The following is a 27,430-nucleotide window of genomic DNA, read 5'->3' on the forward strand; positions in this document are numbered from 1 at the left end:
AGGGGGAGGAGGTAATCAAAAGCAAACACTTTTGAAAAGGGACAGGGTCAAGGGAAAAAATTGGATAAAGGGGGATAGGATAGGAAGGAGCAAAATATAGTCAGTCTTTCACAACATGAGTATTGTGGAAGGGTTTTGCATGATACACATGTGGCCTATGTTGAATTGCTTGCCTTCTTAGGGAGAGTGGGTGGGGAGGGAAGAGGGGAGACAATTTGGAACTCAAAGTTTTAAAAGCAGATGTTCAAAAAAAAAGTTGTTTTTGCATGCAACTGGGAAATAAGATATACAGGCAATGTGGCATAGAAGTTTATCTTGCCCTACAAGAAAGTAAGGGAAAACGGGATGGGGGGCAGTGGGGTGACAGAAGGGAGGGCTGACTGGGGAATGGGGCAATCAGAATATATGCCATCTTGGAGTGGGGGGGAAGGTAGAAATGGGGAGAAAATTTGTAATTCGAACTCTTGCAAAAATTAATGGTGAAAGCCAAAAATATTAAATAAATAATGATTTAAAAGAAAATTCACAAGCACAATCATTGGTCTTGAACCTTTTAATAAATTCTTGAAATAATAGTAAAAAAAATGCAAAAGAAAAAAAAACAAAAAACACCACACTTGTTGAAAACTTCTGTATCAATGTGAATCTTCCTAAATGTTCAAATTCAGAGTAGTGCAAATTTTGTTCATAGATTTTTACAAACTCGGATCACTTTGGTTTGTTTACTTGCTACAAGTATTGGCAAAAACTGAACCAGATTCACATTTTGGCTGTATTAAATCTAGTAGGTACAGAATAATTTCCAGTTTAACTGAGAAAAACAAACACTTACTGCTTATACATGATCAAGTATAAATTGATATATTCAATTACTGCATGTTGCTAATTACTTCTGGTTTTGAAAGGAATAACTATTCTGACAACAAAATCTTTTCCCATCACTGTTCATTTTCAATTTTAGAATATTTATAAGGGATCCTTTACAAGTTTAGAATCGCCCCACTTTTGCAACTTTTCTCTACAGTAATCAGTTACAGCTTTCTAGAGTTTTGCACCAAGAGCATTTATATTTTCCTCAAAAGAGAAAAAAAAAAGGACGACCACCACATAAATATACACACAAAAACCATTCTTAAGCTATTTAGCCCAAGATTCCACTCTGTTGACTGGTGACATCAATTTAAAAGGACAACCAATTAATTAGATGTGAAAAATCATCTTAACAAGATTTAAAACAAACTGAAAACATTTACATTGCATAATACAAAAAAAAAAAAACTCGATTCATGTGAGAAAAAATTACAACTATACCATAACCACAAAACTGGAGTTTCTCAAAGAATCAGGGTTCAAATGGAAGGCACAACAATAAAATATCTTTTCTAGTGAAAGAAATTATTGCTGAATTTTTGCCTCCATGCAGTACTGAAATGCTGAACCCTTCTCTTTAACATCTCATATGAAAAAAAAAAAAGAATAAATATTGAAGAGAATACAAGGCTCAGATTGGTTTTAATATACATTGCACTTTAAGTTTAAGACCCAATAGTTGCAAATTAGGTCTAATGTGGTCTATGCCATTAACTGAATACATTGTGCTCACCAATATAATTGATATTTAGAAACACCAAATGTTTAATGCAGTGACATATGCACTCTTCTTTTTACAAGGCAATCACAGATTGCAAATCCTATAGGGCTGTGAAAAAAGTTGCAATCTCTATTCTATAGTAACAGAGAAATACAGAAATAATTTCGGCTCATTTAGAATGAAGCAAATGGCAGAGATCTACAGCTACCGTTAGATGTCTACAGATCTCAGGAAGAATTAAATAAACAGAGGTGAAAATGTCAGCAAGATACCACACTGTAGAACTGACACTTTTCATTGCCATTTGCTTCCAATAAGATTGTCTACATAAAACTTCACTGTTAGGATAAAAAGTATAGTTGATATACTGCTGATATACATGAGTGTATGGGTGTGTATGTGCGCTATTGCAGCATTAAGATGAGGGCACAATTCCTGAAGCATTAAGTTAATGCTACAACCTGACATGGATCACCTCTATTTTTTTTTTTTTGAAACACAACCCTATTTTTATTCTTCTGGATAAATATTATTCCTATTACACCATACCTCACCTTTGTCAAGCACCATCAATTCTACCTCTTGGGCACAAATACAAAAGGAATAGTTTGCAATTTAATTTTAGTTCAAGGCTTTGAAATATGGCAACTGTTTCAATAACTTAAATGAAATCTAATACTTGAAGTTCCCTAACACAATTTAGCATAAATCCTTTCAGGGCACAGCCAGGTACAAATGCTTATGCAGTAAATCGAGGTAAGATTTCAAGATAAGCAGTTATTTTTCCACTTGGCTATTCTAGAGTAGATTATTATTCCACCATCTTTAACCCCACCCCACCCCACCCTTCTGGTCCTCCCCCAGGTCATTTGTGCAGTTGGCCCAATCTAAATAGATTCTTCAGGGTAAAAAAAAACTCTTCAACCACAATCCAGTATCACAGGTTCTTTTCCCAACTTTGCTTCCATATTGGCATCTATGAGTCTGAAGACTTTAGTCACTATGTGGCTTTTCAGGAATACCCTACAAAGAGGAGAGAGAGATGATGATGATGAACATATATATAGTGTACTCCATTTTTTTTTTACTTGGAAACACTGGTGATTTGAACCAGATACTCTGACCTTTTGTTTTTTAAAAACATAATACATATAGATAAAATAGATGATCAATAAAATTGATAATCTAAAGTTAGCTAATAAAGTCTGACTGTGCATATATTTATACAGGAGCAATAGTCCAAGTCAACATAGAATACAACACCGAACACAGCGTGGGTGGTACTCTTAAAAACTGAACCTCACTTCTCTGGCTGAACATTTCTAGGAAACACACTGTTTGAACCAGTTTATTCACTTGTAGTGAAGGGAGATTTCTGACAGTACACTTACTAATATGATGCTTGTCAAATCTATTCCTCTCACCAGGGGAATGAAGCAGTATTATGAAATAGGATTAGTTTTATTCACACTATATTACATATTTGTACTTAAGGAGAACAAAGGACTCAATGGTAAGATAACATTTACTGGAGAACCACATCTTCAACTGTATCAGAATACTAGCAATCAAGAAACACTGAGATGGTCATCCAAGAACTTCTGCCTGTTGATGACTGTATTTTAGAAGCACACAGATAAGATACTCTAGTGAGAACAAGAACCACATAAGGCACAATACTGCACTATAAATTGATAAGCCTGAGGATCATATGGAAATCTACATGAAGGGAATCCTATAGAAAGGGAACAGACTTGTCAGCAACTTAGAACTGTAAGTGCTCACTAAATTCAAGTAACCGTACATCAACGTAAAAAGGATTGTGCATGTTTTGTGGGAATCACATGAATATGGCAACTTAAAAGTCTTCAGAAAATCAGTAATGTCCAAAATGTATAAAAGAGGCCTCACAATTGGCTTCTTAAAGTTTCAGCAGCATCACCTTAAGACTGCACATTAACTGGAATAAGATATCATATTATACAGTCCACTAGCAGAGAACTAATGATTTGTGGCCATCCCACACGCCTGGAATCCATTCCCCCTTACTTTTCCCTTACGTCCCTCTCTTCCTTGAAGATAAAATCTTTCTTGATCTCCAACCCCCCCACCCCTGCCCTTCGACCTCCTGCTAGTGTCCTCCCTTCTAAATTACCTTGTGTTTAACTGCTGTGTATAGATCTGAACGTATTAATTTTATATTTATGATGCTATACATATTTTCATTATTTACTTGATGTCTCCCTCATTAGAACATTAGTTTCTTGTGAGCAGAGATGTTTCATTCCTAGTACTTGTATCCCTAGTACAGTGCCTGGCATATAGTAGGTGCTAAACAGATTCTTGTTGATTAATTAATGCAGTTCTTTTTTGGCAAGATGGGTTCAAAGAAGGAAATGACAGGAAGACATCTTATCAGATCCTGTAAGAAATTCTATACAGATAACTGAAACACAATTTTAGATAACATAGTTTCACTGTGGAATGGTAGACCAATAAGAGACAAACAAAATTAGCCACTAGCAATCAGAGATGAATGGCCTACAGCCATTTATGGTTTTGAACCATAACTCAGAACAAGCTCTACAGAAATGGCTATAGCCTTAAAAGAAAGAAGTCTTCATATCCAATGTGGAAAAGACTTCTGGTTATAGTATCAGCCCTTTCTGCCAAATACACAAATAAAAAAAGAAGTGTCAACCTTTTATCTGAAAACAAAGAACGATGGTATGAGGGTGAAGCTCGTAAAAAAAAAACCATATGGGAAAACCAGATGGACCCATACCGTAATTGACACCAACTTCTAGCTATCAGATATTCATCTCTACTACAAGCTCCTATATCACCTATAAGGATTAACAGAAGAAAAAAAATGGAGAAGAATCAGGAATTTCAGAACTTTAAAAGAACCAAGGAAAAAGAGGGAGGTTGAACCCACTGAAGAAAATCACTAACATGAAATTGGCCTTGCCTTGGGTTCCTCTAGTGTTTTTTTTTTAATTAAATCTCTCTGCATACTAGGTGAGTTACTAATATTTGTTTAATCTCTTTTCCCCTTATCTTTGTTACTACTATCCAGTCTATTCTAAAAGTCCTACTTGTTTTAAAAGTTATTTTAGAGTTAATTTTTAGGTATTTCTATTATACCAATTTAGCACTGTTTTACCTAATGATACGTATGAAATTGAATTAGAGAATAAACAGAAAGATACCTTGGGACAAAGAACCAATGATCTTTGTAAACAATTCATAGAGTCAGCCAAAATTAATGGAAATCAAATACACTGCATTCACTATTACAAATTCTAGTATGAGTTCATGAAATGACCCTACACATTTTAAGGAAAGGTGGTAAAATTTTGTATTTTGCTTTAATACAAGTAGAATAACTAACTTTTATTCTTCAGGAATTAAGAAAGCTATAAAGAGTTCAGTTAATCTTCATGTTTTCCCCTTCTTCAGAGACAAATTGTAGGCAATGACTTAAGTGATCTAACTAAAGTATTTTCTGTAACATGAAAATATACTTAAAATGATATTAAGATGTTATTCTAATTGTATCCCTTATGCTGTTTTGTTCAAGGAAGAATACTCTCAAAATATGTAATGCACCCTCAAAATTATTAGCAATAGTTCATATCAATCACAAAGACTGGAAGCCTTTAGGACTTCATTGGGACAGATTATATTTGGAAAAAATTTTTTTTTATTTAGCTTATTGTCCTTTATGGAACGGGCTTTTGCTCCAGACAACCCTGGCTGGATTTCACATTAGGTCTATATCACCAGGACAAGAAACCCTACCCGATTATCAGTTCAAGTCTAAAGCATCTAAGCCACTAAAGGTCCCAGTAAAACACACAAGGACTTAGGTCTGAAGCTATAATTGCCTGGACTTCTCTTCTGTGGTTATGATTTTCCCAAACTCTCATTTGTCAATAATTTTCCTGAGGCCCTAAGAGTTTTTCCTGGTTAGAAGAAAAATATTATGATAATAAAGTTATATATTGTATTTTTGCACTTTGGAAACATACCCAGTGAAATATATATGCATACATATTATAGTTTACCATGCAAACCCTTAATATAAATGGATTTTCTAGCCTTTGAATACCTAAAAACAAAAGCAATTATTAATTTTACACACTTCCAATTCAGTCCTCTTAAAAATAATATAATTTGGAGTACATTAACGCACCGTTGGTATTGTGATTGATCCAACCATTCTGGAGGCAATTTGGAACTATGCCCAAAGGGCTATAAAATTGAACATACAGCCTTTAAACCAGCAATATCACTGCTAGGGTTGTATCCCATATAGATCAAAGAAAAAAGAAAAGGTCCTTTATGTTCAAAAATATTATTATATTGGTGGCAGCAAAGAACTGGATATTGAAGGTATGCCCACGAATTAGGGAATGGCTGAATAATTTACGGCATATGAATGTAATGGAATGCTACTGTACTATAAGAAATGATGAGTAGGATGGTTTCAGTAAAACCTGAGAAGATTTATATGAACTGATCCAAAGTGAAGTGAGCAGAGTCAAGAGATTACCGTATACAGTAACAACATTGTACAATGACCAACTGTGAATGATTTAGCTATTCTAGCAATACAATTGCTAGACAATTCTGAAGGACTTATGATGAAAAATGAAATTAACCTACAGAGAAAGAATTGATGGGAGTGTGAGTGCAGATCGAAGCATACTTTTTAAAACTTTATTTTTCTTAGGTTTTTTTTTTTGGTCTGTGTTCTCCTTTCCAACACGGCTGATACATGTATAACTACATGACTGCACATGTATAACCTATATCAAACTGCATGCCTTCTCAATGAGAGAGGAGAAAGAGGAAGAAATTTGGAGTTCAAAAAATAAAAAAAAACAAATGCTTAAATTTGTTTTTATATGTAATCGAGAAAAAATCAATTAAAAACATTCTTTAAACAAAAAAAATATCATTTTAGCTACATGTACTATAATCATCTTGATGATAAAACAGCCTAAATTCTAGGAAATTGTGCTGTTGTTAACCTTAAGGAAAATGGGATGAAGGGGCACTGTCATCATTTTAGTTAAAAATTAAGTCCAATGATCCAACACCTAATGTCTACCATAAAAAGTCAGGAACATAATTTATGAAAAAGCTGAAATTAGATATAATCTAAGAAAGGATTATCTATGAGTATACATGGTTACTGAGTAGTAATTTGATAATCACCGTTATTCTTTTATTCTATTTATTTTATCATAACGTTCCTCCTAACAAAAAACATTTTTTGGGGTACGTATTGTATGTAAAACACTAAAAGTCCTTGACCTTAAGGTGATTAGAATCTAGCTGGGAAAGGGGAAGCTAGGCGGTATAATTGGATAGAGCACTCGCCCTGGAGTCGGGAGGACCTGAGTTCAAATCCTACCTCATACTAGCTGCATGACTCTGGGCAATTCACTTAACACTGATTGCCATGCCAAAAAAAAAAAATTATCTAGTTGGGGAGATAAGACACCTAGTTATAGGTATGGCAGAAATTATAGGTATGGGTGCAGTAGAAGATAGGTTCATTTAAGACTTGTGTTTCAGGTGGGGTGACAAGTGAAAATGCTGAACCATTCACCCTTACCTATTTCTAGCATCCATATTCTGCATTTAAATTATATTTATTGACTATCTTCTGCACGTAGTTTTGCCCTCAACTACCTTTAATATAGCCCACGTCAATGTTCTTTTTCAGACACTATATAGTCACTTCTCTTTGGTTCTAATTAAGATTCTCTGTGAAGCCTTTTCAAACAAACTCTCATCACTGCCCTTCCAGTCACAGGCCATCTAAGACTCACAAACAGAATTACTAACCTTTCATAAAAAGCTATGATAAAACATTACATTTCTGAAAATATAATTTACAAATCTGACACAGGACACCAACTTCAGCACAATAAACTGCTTAAAGCCAATTTGTTTATGGCGAATTTTCCCTGACTACTTCTGGATGGCCCTGATTAGTACACAAAATAACTCCTTCTTTAAAACTGTTTAATAGAAAGCTTTCAGTATGTGTGCATATTACAATAAACCCATCTTCAAGTTTCTTATTTATCATGAAGAGTTATCAACAACCTGAATCTCCAAAACATTTCGGTCTATGGAAAATTAATAGGTAAATAAGAGGACAATATGAATCCTAAAGTCTGACTTCTGAATTTTTTGTGAAAGGAAACTAATTATTTCAAAACTAAAACTGACATAATATTTCAACCACTATCCTGTAACTAACGAAGTAACATGAGCAAAAAATACATTATTTTATAGGCTACGAGATTTGTAATTTTAAAAGAAAGCCCTTTGTCTATTAGGGGAAATTAGCAACAGAAGGATGCTTCTGTTGAGTCTTATCCACTTAAGTAGCAGGTCTATAGGACAAATGAATTAGTGAAGCAAAAAAAAAAAAATAATCGTTCAGAATAACCATGGAATACATGACAAACTTTCTACTTTTAAAATTACTTCTACTTTCTCAAAATAGCAAAACAACTTTTAAGCAGTACACTTCCTGTCTGGCTATCCAATATGACAAACGTACCATGAATAAGTAGCACATGAGGTACCAAGATAATTTTTCTAAGTAAGCCCAAGGGCTTCTAAAGGAAACACGTCTAAATTTTGTCTTCTATTTTATTTCTTTTGATTCAAAATCTCAACTCAAATAAGTTCAAACCACCTGAATTTGTGTGTGTGTTTAATATACGTGTGTAAGACCTGTGATTTCACTGGTATGGTACTCTTCCCTCCAGTGACATAGATCATAACTTCTTTCCACATTAGCAGATGGCCTTGATGAGTTGCTGTGGCTGAAAAAAAAATCAGCACTCACTGAGCAACTTTCTTTCAAACACACCAAGAATTAGACATAAATAAGTCAAATGGGCCTTTACTGGAAGCCTTTCCAGACTGGCAAAAGTTATTAGAATTTGTGTTCTACTACCCCCAAAGGGCAGCCAAACTGTGCATACCCTTTCATCCAGCAATACTACTACTAGGTCTATATCCCAAAGAGATCATAAAAAAGAAAAAAAGACCTACATGTACAAAATTATTTATAGCAGCTCTTTTTGTGGTGGCTAAGAATTGGAAATTGAGGGGATACTCATCAATTGGCGAATGGCTAAACCAGCTGTGGTATATGAATGTAATAGAATATTTTTGTGCTATAAGAAATGACGAGCAGGTTGATTTCAGAAAAATCTGTTAAGACATGTAAGACTTATATGAACTGATGCTGAGTGAAGTGAGCAGAACCAAGAGAACACTGTGTACAGCAACACTGTGTGATGATCAACTTTGATAGACTTTGCTCTTCTCAGCAATACAATGATCCAAGACAATTCCAAAAGACTTGTGATGGAAAATGCTAAGCACATCCAGAGAAAGAACTATGTAATCTGAATGCAGATCACAGCATACTATTTTCACCTTTTGTTTTTCTCTTTTTCATGGTTTTTCCCTTTTGTCCTGATTCTTCTTTCACAACATGACTAGTGTGGAAATATGTTTAACATGGTTGTACATGTACAACCTATATAAGACTGCTTGATGTCTTGGGGAAAAGGGAGGGGAGGAAGGGAAGGAGAAAAATTTGGAATTTAAAATTTTACAAAAATGAATGCTGAACATGTAAGTGGAAAAAATACTATATAAATGCAAGTAATTTTTGTGAGGTATTTTAAAAATTAACCATGCATTTGCACTTTAAGATCTTGATACACCTGATCTTGCAAACTGAGTTTAAAGGATTAATCATTTGAGTAAAGGCTACCCAAATCTAGAAAAAAATCTAGAAAAAAAAAAGAAAAATGTATTCCCCTGGCTTAGCCTCTGAGAACCCAGGATAAATAACTTCCTGGGACAGGTCTTTGAAGGAGTAAAGCTACCGTTTAAAAACATGTAATTATTCTTTCATTAAAAAGATAGTACTGATAGCTCACAGTGGAGTGGAGGTGGGTTCTCAAAGCTATGACAACAGAGTGTGATCTCTGGCAGGTCTTATCAAGTTTGAAAGGCTACCAGCGATGGACAGTCCATCACTTGCACTAGGGCCACCCTATCCATGTTCATAGAAGATCACCACTAGGCTGGTTGCAGAGTGTTGGCTTTTTTGGCCACAGCAGCTTAAGAAGACAATGTACCAAAGGACACAGTGATCTGGGTTGGTGTGAGGAAAACCTTCACTGAAGAAATCACAAATCCTTCAAACAGTGCAGTATTACAGCCTACAAATTCTATTCATTTTAAGCTACTAAAAATACTGCTACCATTAATCTTGAAGTTCCTGTCTCTCTTCACTTCTCCGGAATAGATACAGGCCCAGAGCATGTTTATTTTGCAATATGTACTACATAATATGATTAAATATGGATACATCACAAAAATCCCACTGTAATTCTATTCAGCTGTTCACAAACACATATCATTGTTCCTATACGACTGTTCCCAGTTACAATGTTTTTCCTAATATCAGTGTTTCATAAAACCTAATAACAATTGTAAAATGATATACTTCTGTTAATAAAGAACATCTCTTTCAAGGTCATACTTTTTTTTGCCAAAAACTTCATAAGCAAAGGCAGAAATATAGGAGGATTACAGAGGCATTTACAAATTTCTATACCTTAAACATGTATTAGATTTTGGAGCTTGATATTTCCTTCCTCTCTTCTAGACAGGTGGCTGCAGCCTCTGGACCCTTACCTTCTTCTCTATAAACAGCGCTCCTTCCCTTACATAACTCATCTGTGTGAGCTTGAGAGTCCAGCTCAGTCCTAATGCAAGGTCAAGTCCTGGCATGAAGTGGTCTGCACATAAGACAGCATCACTTCCTCAGCACTGAGTAAATTAGAACTTTTTTCAGATCTCTTCACGTACAGGCTTACACTGTTAAGATGAGCTTTGTTCCTCAAATCTTTGTTAATGAAGGTATTCCAGTAAGAGATACCTCAAGTTCTTTTAATAACTTAATCCAAGGCTTTTGGATTGAAGGCATGCTCTTCTCACTAAACTGTGCTACATCTCCACTAATACTGTCAGGTACTCCACAAGGTCAAGTTCTGATGACTGTTTTTCAATATTTCTTGTTAGGCTGGATGCAAACAACCTGGACATTAGTCAGAAAATGAATTTTACTGAAGTGGGTAAAGAAAAGTAAAAAGATTGCAATTATTCTATTTACTGCTATTAAATTAGTTGAGAATTTTTCAACTAATTTCTAATCCAAAAATAATCATTTCATCTAAGTTACTTTGACCATAATTTTGCCACCATAATTTTCTTACCCTGTTCAGTTTATTAAGATCCTTTTTAATGCCTCTTTTACATTTTGTATTTCCACTGTCAACACCATCATCAGCCCAACATCATGCATTGGGGAGTGCTAGGCAGTTAAAGGATCTGGGTTTGAATCCTACCTCTATTCTTGACCTATTGTGACCTTAGGCAAGTCACATCCCCTCTGGGCCTCAGTTTCCTCATATTTGAGGAGAGCCTGGACTAGATAACCTCTAGGGCCCCTTCTAGCCCTGTATCTGTGATTCTACGAATATTACAAGTACCCTAACTGTTCTCTTCCTACTCTTTCCCAGATTATTTACATGAATACCTCAAGGACTGGTGATTTCAGTGTGAGTACTCTTCCAGTCCCAATTCCAACAAATCATTACAGATCTTAACCCTTCAGAACCTTAATAGATTGCTTTTATAAGTTGCTGGCTCAAAAATTAACTAATGTCCAAACTCCTAGTGATGAGTCTCATTGAACTTAACTAGGATGTTTCTTAAACAATGTAAACACAGCCCATTGACAGATCAAGACTCAATGTTATTTCATCTTGGCATATATCTGCCCAAGCTTGTGCTCTGTTAGCATAGATTTCAAGAAGCCAGAATCACTTACATGCCTCTATGAGTCACTGGAGTAGGACTTTAGTTGAGGTCACCAAATTAGTGTTCTTAAAATACTCTTTTGTTTGTTATCTTCCCACTCAAAACCCTTCAGTGGCTTCCTGTTATTACCTATACAAGATAACTAGTCTTACTCCCTCCATAAATCTCTTCCTCTACAGTAACCTCCTACTCTATACCAACTAATCTAAATAAATCTTGCCTTCCAACTAAATTAATCTACTCTTTAATCCCCAAGCACATTCTGGGTAATCTTGCTTCCATGCCTTTGCTTTCATGGCTTCCCCTGTCTTGGGTGACCCTCCCAATTGCCTCTTCTCTATTTAATTCCTAGCACTGCCTCTCTCAATCACCTTAGCTCTGGATGACCAGTTAAGCTTTCAGGGCACTTACTATCTGTAGTAATCATCTCTTATTTAACAAGATCCTCTCTTCCTCCTTCTTAGATGTTTGGGTTACAAAGAACTAGAAGCCCTATAGGGTGCTCTGGACCTATAAGGACAGTGTTGGCTAAGTGTTCAACACATAAACATTTTTTAAAATGGTGAATGACATTGGTCTAATCAAAATATTTATATTCCCTATAATCTGCTAATAGGCATCTTTGTATGCTCAATTAATTTACAGGCTATCAGCACAACAACAAAAAAACACATCTGAATTCAATTGAATGCCACATAGCAGTTTTAGAGAAATAAGAGAATATGTGAAATCAAAGAACAAGAGGTATCAAAAGTCTAGAAAGGTTGGCAATCACTGATGTAATATTACAATTTACTGATAAAAACTATTAAATGTTACAATTTTAACAGACCCAAACTGCCTGATTATTTTGCAGTGCTTATATTTTTAATATTTGATTATCTTATAAAATATATAAAATTTGAGATTTAATTTCTATTTAGTCTCCAGTTCTGGTTGCATATAATATTCTAAATTCTTTCCTTAAGTTTTCTGATTAAAAAACAAAAAATTTCTACAAGCCAAAGGAATAGGTCCTAAGGATCTTAGTATGCTAGAATATAAAACTATTTACGGACACAGATGCCTATCTTTAATCTGAAAGACTGATTTAGAAATTATTGATTCTAAATTTATACATGACATCATTAAATTTTGGGAAAACTCATTATGCTCTCCCCTACACTAACCTAATAACCTTAACTTCATGAATTGTTGCTATAGAATGTTTTAAAAATATATCTATTAATACATACATGCATGTGTCTGTATATATCCATCACTCAAATTCCAAGTCTCATTAAACTTTTTAATCAACAGGTCAGCAGAAGGCTATGATAATACATCTAATGAACAGTTAAGTAGTAAATAAAAACAGCAAAAAACCCCTTTTCTTGTAGCTATAGAAAATACATGGCAAGTCATTAGAATTTCTGTCTGGTTGAAATTAAAAAGCTTACAGACTACAGAATGATTTTATCGTACCATAGCCAGTTGTCGTCCTATGTTTCCCACTGTCACACCTCCTGAGAAAAAAATACATGGTAGCCAAGAACGGATATAAAGAAAATCAGGAGATGTATACCTAGAGCAAAAAAAAAAAAGTATGATTTTTATTAAGTGACTTACATGCCAGTTCCACTAAAATTACAAAGTTACAAGGAAAAATCTTAATTCAATTCAGTATGAGGCAGACTTTTTAAAAAATAAAGTATCACTGAAAACCACACTTGATTCATTAAGAGCCAAGCACAGAGCTTTCACAGCTGAGCCATCATCTCATGAAAAACATGTTTCACTGCCCAAATATATTTCTGAATAGCAATATATTATATATGTGAGAGATTCAGGAACAAGGCAGAATATCATTGTAGAATTTCATGCCACGTGTAAGAGTTAAGTGAGATTAGGAAAAGCTCAATTTAAGCACATATAGCATATGAAAATAAAAAACAAGTTTCAATATTCTAAAACAGGGCTGTCCAACCTTAGGTTTTTATTGAAACAACAGACAATATATTTTTATTTTCCATTTTAGTGAGAGCTCCATGGTAGCTCTGCTTTGTTTAATAAAGTATTTATGTAAATTTCTATGCTTGTAGGCAGGCTGCATAAATCGCACTGCAGGCGCATTTTGGACAGCCCTGTTCTAAAACACCAGTAGTTTTAAAAAGTCAAGTTTTAAAACAATATACTCACTGATAAACACCATTATATACAAGAAACTGAGTGATCAGAGTTGCTAGAAATGCTATTGTAATTCCAAGCCCAAGGCCACTTCTTGAACGATCAAAAGTCCACCAAAGGCCCAAAGACAGAGCTGCTAAAGTCAATGACAGCTGAACATTATTGGCAAAATCCAGTTTCTGATTATGTGGAAATTAAGGAAAAGTTTAATACTTATTTAACATTTAAGAGCAACTTTTTGGCAAACTACCTATATTACATAGGCTTATGACCACAGACTTTAGAGCTGAAAGGGAAACTACCTACTCCAACTCCCTTTTCCGATAAGGCAACTGAAATGAAGAGCTTCTCTCCATTTATTCAAATCCTGGGAGTCAAACCTAGGTCCTCTATGACTCCAAATCTAGCACTGAGCTTCATTTTTGTGGGGTGGGGAGAGAATAACTATTTAGGATTCAATGTGAAGTTTTCACCAAGCAGAGAAAAATTCATCAATTTAATAGGCTGAAAGGCCCTGTTGGACACAGGGCTATCAGGACTATCACCACGTTGTGAAATGTCTTAGTGATTACTTAGCCCAAAATTTTGTTTTTTCAAAGTTCTTTTCCTGACAAATGTGTGTTCATGTATAATTCTGCTACAATGTTTCTATAATGAAGCAACAAGTCTTAAAAACCAAGTTATATGCAATGCTGTTTTACTTTTCTACACCAATATTATTAGAAATTACTATTTTAAGAACAGATCTAAATGAGTATTTTATGACACCTAGCAGGTGTACACAGTTCAGAATAGCATCCCAGAATAACATTCATTCTGGAAATCTGTATGGACAGCAGCCCTGTACAGTTTAGGATAGCACTACTGATAGGGACAAGACATGCATTTTATTTATGAGATTCATATGATATGGAAAACAACTTTTCCTTGTAAGCAACATTCATCTCTGAAATGAGAGTGAGAGTTGTGATGGCACCTTTGAGCTCTAAAATTCTGGAATAATCTATTCACTGACTTGCCATGTCAGCAGGTCCAAGTAGTGGCCAGAGTAGAGTGAGGATCTTCTGCCAGCCTACTGCACTTACTGTGGGCACTTATTACTGCACTTACTTGGGGAGTTAGGTGGTGAAGTGAATCAAGTGCTGGACCTGGAGTGAGAATGACCTGAGTTCAAATCCAGCCTCAGACAGATGTTCTTTATTATTTCATGTTGCCTTCTCAGTCTGAAAGTGCATCTAAGATAGATTTCTTAATGGATCCATTAAATTTAACTACATACTACATCGACAATGTGGATTTTAAGTCACTCTAGATGAATAAATGAACTCATTGTGCAAACTTGGGCAAGTCACTTAACCTCTGTTTGCCTAAGTTTCATCATCTGTAAAATAGGGATAAAAATAGCAACTATCTATCCCAGGTTGTTATGAGAGTCAACTATGATAACAATTGTAAAGCGCTTAACATGACATAGTGCCTGGCATATAGTGAGTGCTGTATAAATGTTAGCTACCACCTATTAACATAAAGAGCAACTCCACCTTCAGTTCTCATTATTCCTTAGGAGTAATCATGAAATAAAATTAACAGAGCTGGGAAATTTTGAGAACATCTAGTCCAGAGGTGGGGAACCTTCAGCCTCGAGGCCCTTAATAAGAGGATTTGTTTTTAAATAAGAGGATTTGTTCTGTGAAACTTTAGACTCAGTCAAAAGGCCACACCCGAGCACCTAGAGGGCCACTTGTGGCCTGGAGGCTGAAGGTTCCTCACCACTGATATAGTCATAGAATTATAGATTTACAGTTAAAAGGGTCTAGGGTCATGGTAGTCCAATTGTCTCATTTTATAATTGAGGAAACAAAGGCCCAGGAAGATTAAGTGATTTGCCTGAAATTATATAAAAAGTCATTGTCAGAGCGGACACTAAAATCTTTGTCTCTAAACTCAACCGATGTTCTTTTCACTTCCAAGTCTAAAAGTGTGCCTAAGAAACATTTCTTCACAGATCCATTAAATTCAACTATATGCTGCATCTACAATGTGAATTTAAAATCACTCTAGAGGAATAAAAAAATACTGCATCATAGAAAAAAAGAGAAAAAACCAAACACTTCATTCTCTCAAATCTACCAAACAATCTAATGATACCTCCAAATCTAAAAAATTTTACTCAAGATAAACAAAGGAACACATTTCAAAATAAAATATTCTAAATATATTAAACCAGTGGTGTCAAACTTTCATAGAAATGGATTCTTGAGTGCTGCATACTGACTTAGAAAAATCACAAAATATTTTTGTTTAACATTTCCCAATTACATTTTAATCTAGTTTCTCAGTACTTTGGAGTTTTGGGTGTCACTCTTGGCAAGTCTGATATGTCTGTATTAAACTAAGTTTAGAATCACTCAAACTAGTTTAGCCAGAGATCACTTTGGGGAATATATTGACAGAATTGAAAAATGCTAATCTGGGGTCAGGGAAGATTTCCTTCAAAATAAATCAAGTTTTCATAGCAACAAACTGTCATGTACTTTTTGCACATGATTTCATATTTGAGAGATTATAAGAAACCAATGCCAGTATAGCAATTTTCTCACACAACCCCTGTTTATACAGCCTGAAACCATATTTAGGAGACCTTGGATTAGATGATCTCCAGGGTTCCTTTCCAGTGCTAATAATATTCCATGTGGTAAGTTGGATTCACTGACTTGTATCATCAGCTCAAAAAAAAAAGTAGGTCTGGGGGAAAAATACCTCTCAAAATTATCCCACACATACAGAACATTTCAAGGATACAGCACTTGCATGGTTAATACCAACAAAAACTGCTATGCAGCGCATTACACTGGCCCACTCTCTCTTAAACTTGTGAGGTTCTCCAAGGTGACTGTCAATACAGGGATAGAGCAAACCAACAACAGCTGTATGGGGAAAAAGAGTGAAAAAAAACAGACTGTTAAAGAACAGTGTACAATATTACCCAAACAATTCCCTTCTTAGAAGTATTTGTGTTACAACAGTAAGACTCTAAAATTCTAATAATCTAAACTGAAAAAAACAAACCCCAAGAATAGCTGTTTCCAAAGAATTTTAAAAGACAATGTCATTGTGAAAGATTTATATCACCTGATTAAGTTAAAAAGATGTCTAACTGAACAGATATGTGAATGACAGGAAGATCCAACTGAATTGCCCTGTGCTCAAATTGTCACTCACCTCTAAAATTCTATGAACTATGACTATACATGCAATAGGTTAGAGGGGGGAGAGAGATTACACTAGAGTAGTCATGGAAGGTGAGACTTATGGTTGACCCTGAAGGATGGCCAGGATTTGGATTTGGATAAGTCAAAACCTGGTCACATTTATTAGTTGTATGACCTTGGGCAATCCTCTTGCCCCTCTGGATCTTCAACTTGGGGTTTGAATCCAAAGACCTTGAATTTCTCTTTAGGTGTTAAATCCTACCAGGATATTCCATGAACATGAAGGGGTGGGACAAATGTATGAGAGTAGAAAGAACTGTATCACATGTAGGGAGGGAGCTCTGACTAGAGGAAAAGATCCATGCTGGACCTTTTATTCAGGTTACATATGTACTTTTGTTCAGTTGTGTCCAACTCTTTATAACCCCATTTGTGATTTTCTTGGCAAAATTCTGGTTTGCCATTTCCTTCTTCAGCTCATTTTACAGATGAGAAAACTGAAGCAAATGGGTTAAATGACTTGCCCAGGGTCACACAGGTAGTAAATGTCTGAGGCCAGATTTGAACTCAGGAAGATGAGTCTTCCTCACTCCAGGCCCAGCACTCTATCCACTGTACCACCTAGCTGCCCTAAATATGTACACTGGGCCAAAATTATGTATGCCCCTGAAATCTGAATGGAAGTTTAGACTTGGTATGATAAGAAAGCAGTTAATTAATAATTAATGTTGTTCTTTAATAGAGAAATAGCAAATATTTGGTAGAAAGTGAAAATTTGTAAATATATTTCATCAAGAAGATGGCATACACATAAGTATTTGGAAATACCAGGGTAACTGAATGGCTTTCCTCACTTTTTAATTGGATCTCTAGCATTATGCACTTGATCTTAATTACAAAGACTCTAAATTGTCTCTGGCTTAACTGAGTTCTATGATTGATTTTAGTCTGACTTAAGTATAAACTTTTATATAGTCCAGAAAAGTGAAAATGTATTTTATAAAATACTTTTCATTATTTCTTGGATCTAGATTTGTCCATGAGAAATTAACCACTGTCTCCCCTACTAAATATACAAAAAAAAAGGCAGTGGGATATGAATTATGGATTTTCCGGGATGTTACTACTACATTTGTTGAAGGGTAAGTCTCAGTTCTATTTCGTGTCTAGTTTTTTGGCTCAAAGTATCTTCTCCTCACATGTTATATTTTCACATGTCCACAGTGCTGAAATTTCAAATCTGAGATTATTCTTAAAACATGAAAAACTTTTTTTTATTTTTAAAAAAGGGCAATTTAAAGCAGTCATACAATGTTTACTTGTGTTCAGATAATCAGAAGTTGAACTTTCCCCTGGAAAATATAGCTATAACACATGAAACTTAAATTATTCAATTTTTGCTTATTATAGCATTCTACCTATTGTTTAAGATTCATCGTACTTCCCCCCCAACCCCAGATTTTATTTGCTCTCAGCAACAAAACTCCCTTATGAGAATCTTTATTTTCTTTTGCATTAAAAATGATTCTTTCCTCAGTTAACTGGCTTTCTGACTCTGGTCAAGTCCCTTAACTTCTCAGGGTCCCCAAACAACTTTAATACACTATGTTGTAGAGCCAATGCCATTCTTCACTGGTGGAGGTAGTTCCCCTGGATAGCTCCCTACCGCCAAACAAAAATTAAGTCACTTATAGGGCTAAAAAGAAATCCTCAAAAATACAGATGCTAAATCAACCTGATCATAGAAACAAATGTTTTATTAAAATATGTTTTTAAACTATTTCACTCATTTACCTAAGCTCCATCTTTCTATTGCGTCATTTGCTGTATCTTTGTTAAAAAGATATTAAGTTTAGTGGTTCTAATCAAATAATACAAAGGCATCCATGTATTTATTTTACAAAGTCATGATACAGTTCTAGGAAAAAGGCTTGGCTTTTGGCTGCTGTTGACTGGGCTATTTTGGCATAAGGAAATGCAGAAGTTCCTCCCCCAGCAACCTCCTTCCAAGCACGTGACTGACTTGTTTTCAGTTCTCCAGCAGTGTAGCATGTTCACTCAGGGAACCAATAGCAATCAAGCATTGTGGCTCACCAGTTCTAATGGAGGCCAATCACAGGGCAGCTAGCTCCTGATGACACATGTCTGCTGCTGCACTAGAATCAAAGGTTGTCCTCAGGCTGCCTGAGGGAAGTAGGAAGAAGCCACATCATAAGTACCTATACAAGTATCTTATCTTCTTACCTCATCTCCATCCTTAGATTTCCTCAAACTTTGCCCCAGAAGCTCTTTAGACTAGCTCTTGAGGTTTGGAATCAATGTCATGCTGCCTTACTAAAAACCTATAATAATATGATTTCAAGTTACAAAGTGTATCTCAACAGGGAGGCACAGTTTTACCATGTGAAATTGGCATAGATTTTCCCCCAAGTTATTCCTCCTGGGCAAGAATTAATTAAGCTTGCCATCTTCATCCATTATTTGTTTATTTGGAAAGCTCTACCATTACTTACCAGCTGCTGTTCCACAACAAGGAGGAACCCACCAGGCAGAGGAAAAGATTGTGGCAATAACTTCTTCTGGGAATAGCGTGACATTCCTCTGTATCTGAAGCAAGTTGAGGACCAGGGCTAGGAAGACACCGACTGCAAAAAGCACAACACTTCGCTGCACCAAATGATGGTGCCAACTGTTACTGGGGGCTCTATTGCTGTTGCTCTTGGTGTTAGTGTTCCTGTTCCTGTCTGTGGCTTCAGTGCTGATGGCACCTTCACCTACCAGAACCAGTGAAGGACTGGAGACTGAGGGAGTTAGCATGTCTTCCACTTTCTCAGTCAGCCTAGCAGCGCCAGCACTCAGGTTGTTTTTATGCCTCCCTCTGGTAGTGCAAGAACAACTCCAGAAGTGTTCGTCTAATCTGGGCATCAGTCACCACCAAAGGTCTTGGAAGAATCTCCTAAAAGAAAGTTGGGAAAAGCCAAACAATGACATAAAGTCAGTTCTAAATGGGTAGGAATGACTTCAAGGCATCTGATGTCATCTGGCCCTATGGACAAAGTCAGTCTCGAACCCCAGAACAGATAGAAGTGCTTAGTGGACACAGCAATGGCTTGCATGACGAGGCTTTACCAAGTTCTTGCAATTGATTCACTGTAGAACCAATGACCTCACCTATTCCTTAGTTTCCTCTAGCTGCAAAATGGCCATACAAGGTTACAAAAAGATCTATACTCACAGAGCTGTTATGAAATCTAACGGGATCCCTAACAGTGAGCCTTAGAGCAGGGACTGTATAAACATTTGCAGGAAGGAACACATGCAAACTGTTTAGAACTCTCCCTCCTAGAAAAGTACTGGTTGGAGAGCTCACTACCCCCTTCCCCAACGCTATTCTTTACAAAGCAAACTTTTTTTAACCTACTTGCCTACAGCGTGCCTGGGATAGAATTGTAAAAGCAAAGGCAGCCGTCAAACTTTGGGGAAACATCAGTTGACCAACCTTGCCTTCCAAAAGCCCACGAGCCATCAGGTCTATCAAGCGTTAGGAAAAGGACATCTCGTTTTCCCCAGCTGGATTTAAAACAGCAGAGCTTGCTTCGCTCTTTTCTATACAGGGCAATTTCTTTTCTTTTTTTTTTTTTAACTCAATAAATGACAGGTGCTTTTACTAGCCTCGCAAACCTTTCCCTACATCCCGCATGCACTTTGGGGGCAAGAAGTCAAAGAGCATTTATTAAGCACCGACTAGCTCCCTGCAAGGTCTGGGATAAAAAAGGCAAAGCAGAAATCAGTCCCTGCCCTCGAGGAGCTCTCCATCCAACGACCCACAAACAGCCGGGTCCAGACCTGACCGAGACCTCGGGCTCGGGAGGATGGGAGACAAAAGCCGCAGGAAGCCGACTGGCGCGGGGCGGGGGGAGGGAGCGCCCGGGACTCGGAGTCGGGGTTGAGGCCGGGGATGGGGAGAGCGCCGAGGCCCCCACGATCCCCAAGGCCGCGGGGACGGCCCTCCCGCGGGGCCCGCCTTACCTGATGGAGAGGCGCGGGACCAGCGGCCTGCCCGGTGGAGAAGGAGGAGGAGGAGGAGGAGGAGGAGGAGGAAGAGGAGGAGGAGAAAGATATGGAGGACGACCAAGGATGGAGGCTGAATGAGAAGGAGGAGGAAGAGGAGGAGGAATGCCGGCCTGGTCTCCAAAGTTTCGCCTAAAAGCGTCGGGCCGGTGCTAAAAGGTTTATATCGACACGCGCGAAGCCCCCGAATCACGTTACCAAGTCCCAACCTACCCGAAACCAACTCGGGCCCCAACCACGGCCCCTCCCTCCCCGCGCTGACCGGGCGAGGGGGAGGGACCACTCCGGCGGTAGCGGCGGAGGCAGCGGCGGCGGCGGCGGCAGCGGCCACAGCCACGGCTCAGGCGGCCTCCCCCGGCTACTCCGGCCCCTCCCCACCCCGCCCCTCCCGGCTCCCGCTCCGCCCCCTCCTCTCCCGGCCGCCCTCCTCCTTCTGCCTCGGCCCGAGCCTGAGGCCACGCCTCCTTCTCCCCGCCAGGTAAACATTCGGTCTGGTGAGGCCGCCCCAGCCAATGGGAGGCAGGCGGCCCATATGACGTAGGGGACACACCACCCGCCTTTCCAACTGACAGATACGAACCGCTGGGGCAGGAGTGCGAGCCGAGGGCCCCGCGCTAGCGGCGAGGGAGGGGGGAAAAGGGGGGCGCCGAGGAGGCGTGGGACCCGAGCAGAGGGAGGGCGTTGTAATCGAGGCTTGGGTGGGTGAACGGGGGGAGGTAGGAGGAAACAGCGAGAGCGTGCGTTTACGCACGCACGCGAGCCCGGTGCTGGAGGCCCGCGTGCTGGAGAGGAGCTGGGGCGAGGTTTGAGAACAGAACGTTAGGAAACAGAACATTGTGAGACCGATCGCCACCCTGGCTCGAGCCCCCCGTGGGGCGGGGTGAGGAGGCGGGCGGCAGCTGGCAGCGGAAGGGCCGCGGAGCTGAGCATCACGCGCTTCTTTCCCCACCTCCGCAGCCGCGCGCGCCCGGGCTGGGTGCCTCATTGGCACGCCTCACACCTGGAGGTTGGAGAGGACAGCCTTTCCTTCTCCACCCGGTGCCGGGGTGTCAAAAGCCCCGCCCCACCTCCCCAGCAGTGACCCAAAGAATTGACGTGGAACATCTCTAGTCCAACGCGGCACATCTCTAGTCCAACGCGGCCTGGGTTCTTTAACCTGCCGCCCTCACGACCTTGAACTCCGCCTTGCTAGCACCGCTTTTGCTGGATGCCCTCATTAAAGGCATTCATAAAAGCTTTTCTCCCTCCCACTCCTACACCTGCTACAGGCTCCCAGTAGAGCCCAGTGACTGTCCTGGCCGGGTGGGGCTCCAGTGTACTCATCAGCCCCACTGATGTGTTTAGGTTATAGATGCGTGTGAGGGTTTCCCACATTGTAGTTACAAAGTTGACTTGCGGTTGTGGATAGCCTCAGATGGACTTGGAGCTGCTCAGATTTACAGAATTACAGAATCCGAGACAGGAGCTTAAACGACATCTCCAACATAGCCACCAAGTGGGCATCAGCCCTTCACCGGGAGGACTCACCACCCCTACAAGCAGCATGTTCTGCTTAGGTATAGCCACCACCGTGGCTTCCGAGAGTTATTTCCTGTTCTGCCCGTTGAGGCCAAGCAGAAAGCGGGTCTAATTCTTCTTTGATGAAAAGCCCTTCCCATATTTAAAGGCAGATGTTGTGTTCCCTCTAAATCTGATTTTTCCGGCTAGATACCTTCACTTCTTTCAGCCTATCTTCATATAGCCTGAATTGTAGGTGACCAGAGAGGGCCAACACTTGGTGGCCTCCTTCAGCTTGCTTTCCCCAAATGTAGCACCCAGAAATGGGCACAGTACTTCTCCTGTGATGTGACCAGGTGGGTCTAGCATCTTCCACAGTTTGTCTCTCATAATTAATGTAGCTTAGGCTCAAATACATTTGGGGTCTGGTTTTTGGTTCTGACTGCCCTATCACTCTGCTGATTCATACTGAGTTTGTAGTCATATCTTTTTCAGCTGAATTGTTGTCTAGCTCATGCCTTTTTATTTTGAGCTCTTGATTTTCATTCCTATTAAATTTCATTTTATTAGATATGGTCCAGTATTCCATCCTGTCAAAGTCTGTTTAGGTGGTGACTTGCTCTACAAACCTACTAGCTTTGTGTTATTCATAAATCCACTAAGCTCATGCTCCATACCATGATTTATGATCACATGTTAAACAGCACAGGACCAAAGGCAGATGGTTTTGTTACTCCCACCAGAGACCTTCCAATTTCACACTGATTGTGTGAAATTTTGGGGCCAAGTCATTCAACCAATTTTGAATCCATCTTAACTGTACTAACACATCTCTATCTTGTTTATGAGGATAGCATGATGAGAGTCTCTGTCTAAAGGCAGGGTATTTTGACAAAGTATCTTGTTTGTCTTAAGGCCTTTATTGAAAAAAAACAAAGATGACCCAAACCATTTTTTTTTCAGGAAGTCTTTTATGTTTGAAGACATTTGCTTCTCTCAAGCAAATCGACAGAAGCCACTAGAGAAAACATAAATAATTTGCAACCTTAAAAAGTAGTTGGCAGATGTTTGTATAGTGCCATTTTTATTGATATACTGTCTTTATGATGTTTTCTCTATGATGTATGTCATACCACTTCAGACCATAAACTGAGGGATGAAAAACATTCCAGTCCTACATCTTGCCTAATACATTGTGGGTTCTTAATAAATACTCTTCAACAACAGTTAAAAGCATGGAATTACAGATGTTTAGAGCTGGAATAGATCTAAGAGGTCATCAACTGTACTTGACATGAGGAAGCCAAGTCCCAGAGAGGAAGTGACTTGGCCAAGTTCAGACTCCTAGTTGGTAACAATCTAGATTAGAATACTTTGTTCATCACTCTGTAGGTTTGTCACGATGGTGCTTACCCTGGGTACTATAAAGAACATTTGGAACATTTATACACACATATGTTTGTGTATATGTACATACATGTGTATATACCTATATGTATATGTCTGTCTCTAATAGTGTGCTACCATCTGGCACAACACCCATTGCTTTAGAGTATCTGCCATTAACTTATACCACCACACCCATTTCTTCAGAGTACTTTTTGCTACCACCTCTCCACTAAACTACAGATACCAATATGGCATTATTTGCTTTCTCTACCCATATTGGGAAGTACTGTCAATGGTTGGTTTACTTTTTACTACCTTGTGCTAGCCAAGAAAATCTAACGTTTGCTAATGTGATTTGTTTTTAGTTCTTAAACATCATTACAATGTTAAATATTGATGAAGGTGGGGGATCTGGGCGTGTGGTCCCCAGTTACCTCTTTAATTCAGAGTTAGTGCAGAGCCTGGGCATAGAATTCTACAGTCTTATTCTGTGTAAGTCAGTAGGGTTGATATTTGTGGCAAATTATATCTACCAATAGTCATGTAATCCCTGTAGGGCCCGTGGAAGCTCTCTTGGCTCATAGCCTTGATGTGAATGATTATCTTCTATCTAAAAACAACCCCAGGCAAAGTCCACTAAGATACATGGTTCCTTCTAAACCAAAGAATTCTTGGTCCTTCCATCTCGTTGAGTATTCCCTCCTATGTAGATAGATATGAGTCCACTCTCCAATGTCTCAGCCTCTGCCCCACTTAATTTGAACCAGAGATATAAACTTCAAGGTTTGGTCATCTTGAATAGAGACTTATGGTAACGTTTATCCCTGCTTGTGTGATGTAACTAAATAGAATCTAGTGGGTATGACATCTGAGCCTTGGATGTGGCAATATGGATTAATCATTGCTTTATTTAATTGGTTCTTTTTATTTCTTTGATTAGACATCAGTAGCTGAGTGATCAGAGATAAAGGTGTCTAGTATGTACTTAAAAGTTTGTGAACTGATTTTTTTATGAGCCCCTTAAATACTTTTTTTTAATTGCAATTTACATAGACCTTGCTTCAATATTTAAATGGGTATGTGATCCCATCAATATGGGTATTCCCCCCACTGCAATAGATCACAACCCATCCATTCCTTCTTTTCTCATGTGATTCTTGGCCATGTTCTTCCATAGATCCTCCACAGAGCACTGCCTGGCATGGTGGAGGCCATTTTCTAATTATTTTTACATTTTATGGATACCAGTGGAACACTAGGGCTGACCATTAACATCTGTTATTTTTGCCACATAATCAGACCACCTTCTTTTATGTTGACGTTGTTGTTGAGTTGTTTTTCATTCATGTCCAATTGCTTGTGACCCCATTTGGGGTTTTCTTGGCAAAGATGCTCCTCCATTTTATGTTTATACATTCCCACAGCGATAGTCCTTGTGCTGTTATTTGGTAAATATGCCAAGGGAGACTCAGACCCACGATCGATAGGTCATCACTGTAATTAGGAAATAGCCTCCTTGAACTTACCATGCATCTTTTTGATGTCTGTTTGGTCATTTCCAACTTTGATTTCTTAAACTTCTGGTTTTCAAAGATTTGGACTCCAGTGATATTGATAGAAGATTTGCATTTAAAAACAAGGGGGCAAACAAATTCAAATGGCTCTTTGTTCCAGGGAGTAGCTCGGGAATCTTTGAAAACTGCAGAATTTTCCCATTTGAAATCCAATCTACTTTCTTTTTCCAGTTCAATTTTGGACCCAACCTGTCCATTTTCAGTCCACATCCCCAGATGCACGTACCAATGTGGTAACTCAAAGGACTAGCCATACCATAATATGTACAAAATATGTTTCATCATTTTGTTTTTATTTTTTATACAGATTGTTAGGCTGATCTCTTCTAGTTAATCATAGCTATAATCTAGAAGCCCCTGTAATGTTCTTGGGTTTGATGTAGTCAACATAATGGCATCCATAAACAGGAACATCTGGAGGACCTCACGTACCTTACGTAAGACATACATGATAGTAGTGAACACCTTTGGCAAGCATACATTTCCTTACTTTGTGCACTTACTTAATGGTAAAAATCAGAAAATGTCGAACAGAGATCTCTCTATCTTTGAATTTGTCAAGGTTGTCTTCCATGTTGACATATGCAGAAAAGGTTCCTTGTTAGAAGAGAGAGCCTTTAAAAACTGCATTTTGACCTGTCAAGTCAAATGCTTTTTATTGTAATTCATAAATAATAAATGCAGTTGTATTCTCTGCCCTTCTCATTCAGTTATGTGACTGTAAAGGTGTGGACCACTACAGGGAATAGTTTCATTGGTGATATTCTTGATATCCCTATTGATTATTTTCATAAAGATGTTTTTAAAGATTAAAAACAGATGAACATATGGGTTGCTGGTAATTAATGTCCTTTCAGTCTCCCTTTCAATATATTAAATGTGATTTTTTTTCCCATATGAGAGTTACCTTCCTGTCCTTGAGATATCTTATAAAAATGGTACCTTAGAGCTTCCAAGATTTTCCACTCTAGCACAGATTTCTTCATCATGTACTTATTTAGTTTAGCTGCTCTTAGGATCATAGGAACATAGATTTATAACTGGAAGAGATTTAAAGGTTAACTAGATTAACACCCCTCCCCATTTTATAGGTGTAGAAACTGAGACAGAGAATTGGGTTGTCCAATGTCTCGCAGGCAGTAAGTGACTAAAGTACCATTTTTACATCTGAGAGGGATACAAATGTAATAAGTAGATCACTACAGAAATATTGACAAATTTCTCCCGTTCACCTCTGTCCGTCTACCAGTTTGATTTATAAATGATCTTAGGATGATATTGTTCAGTTGGATCTCATGCTAAGCGTTCTGCAGGCTTGTGTTCACTTTCACTGCTTTTCACTGTTTTATGAGATCATATGACTTGTGACCTACTATCTAGAGCCTGCTTAGTTTTTACAAATGAGTTTGAATTCTACCCTTCTGTTGTCCTCCTTGAATACCACGTCTCTCCACTATGGGAAGCATCAAATGTTTGCTGGCTAATATAGTTACAGGGCTCTCTGGGCTTCCTCATTTGGCAGTTCTTCCTTCAGTTGAACTCGTATAGCAAATAGTGATCATTGAAGTCAGTGTCTTTGCCTTTTCTCATTTTTTTTTTTTTGCTTTGATGGCTTATTTGAAGAGGGCAGCTTGAAGGTGTTGCAATTGTTTACAATGACTTCTCATCCTTAGCCTTTCTTTTAGTTTGATATTGATCTTCACCTTTGTTCTACCTTAGTCAATGGTCTTAGTACACATAGCTGATTCTGATGACTCCTACATCAATAACTAGTCATTTCCTGTCTGTTAACATGCCTGTTAGGAGGTGGTAGAAAGAGTACTGGACTTGGAGTCAGGAGATACCTGAGTCTGAACTCCACTTCTGATACTAGCTATATGACCGTGGGTAAGGCAGTTAATCTCTATGAGCTACAGTTTCCTCATCTGTAAACTGGAGATAATAATGCTTATAGTATCCACCTAACAGGGCTCTTACGAGGGTCAAAG

The 27,430-nt window shown here is 38.2% G+C and overlaps 1 protein-coding gene across 2 annotated transcripts; it reads right to left on the reverse strand.

The window, feature by feature from the left end:
- Positions 1-538: 538 nt before the first annotated feature.
- On the reverse strand, positions 539-21,368 carry INSIG1 (insulin induced gene 1). Of its 2 annotated transcripts, none has more exons than XM_036760119.1 (6): positions 20,941-21,368; positions 19,425-19,867; positions 16,502-16,626; positions 13,712-13,878; positions 12,998-13,097; positions 539-2,614 (listed from the first exon to the last, which is right to left on the reverse strand). In XM_036760119.1, exons 2-6 carry the CDS (start codon positions 19,834-19,836, stop codon positions 2,585-2,587), a joined length of 834 nt encoding a protein of 277 aa, XP_036616014.1. In that variant the 5' UTR covers positions 19,837-19,867; positions 20,941-21,368; the 3' UTR covers positions 539-2,584. The 2 variants fall into 2 exon arrangements, with proteins under 2 accessions (XP_036616014.1, XP_036616015.1); XM_036760120.1 differs by lacking the exon at positions 539-2,614 and adding an exon at positions 6,536-8,448 and having other exon boundaries at positions 20,941-21,194.
- Between the last annotated feature and the right edge of the window lie 6,062 nt (positions 21,369-27,430).

This window comes from Trichosurus vulpecula, chromosome 5 (assembly GCF_011100635.1).
Source record: "Trichosurus vulpecula isolate mTriVul1 chromosome 5, mTriVul1.pri, whole genome shotgun sequence".
Lineage (NCBI taxonomy): Eukaryota > Metazoa > Chordata > Mammalia > Diprotodontia > Phalangeridae > Trichosurus > Trichosurus vulpecula.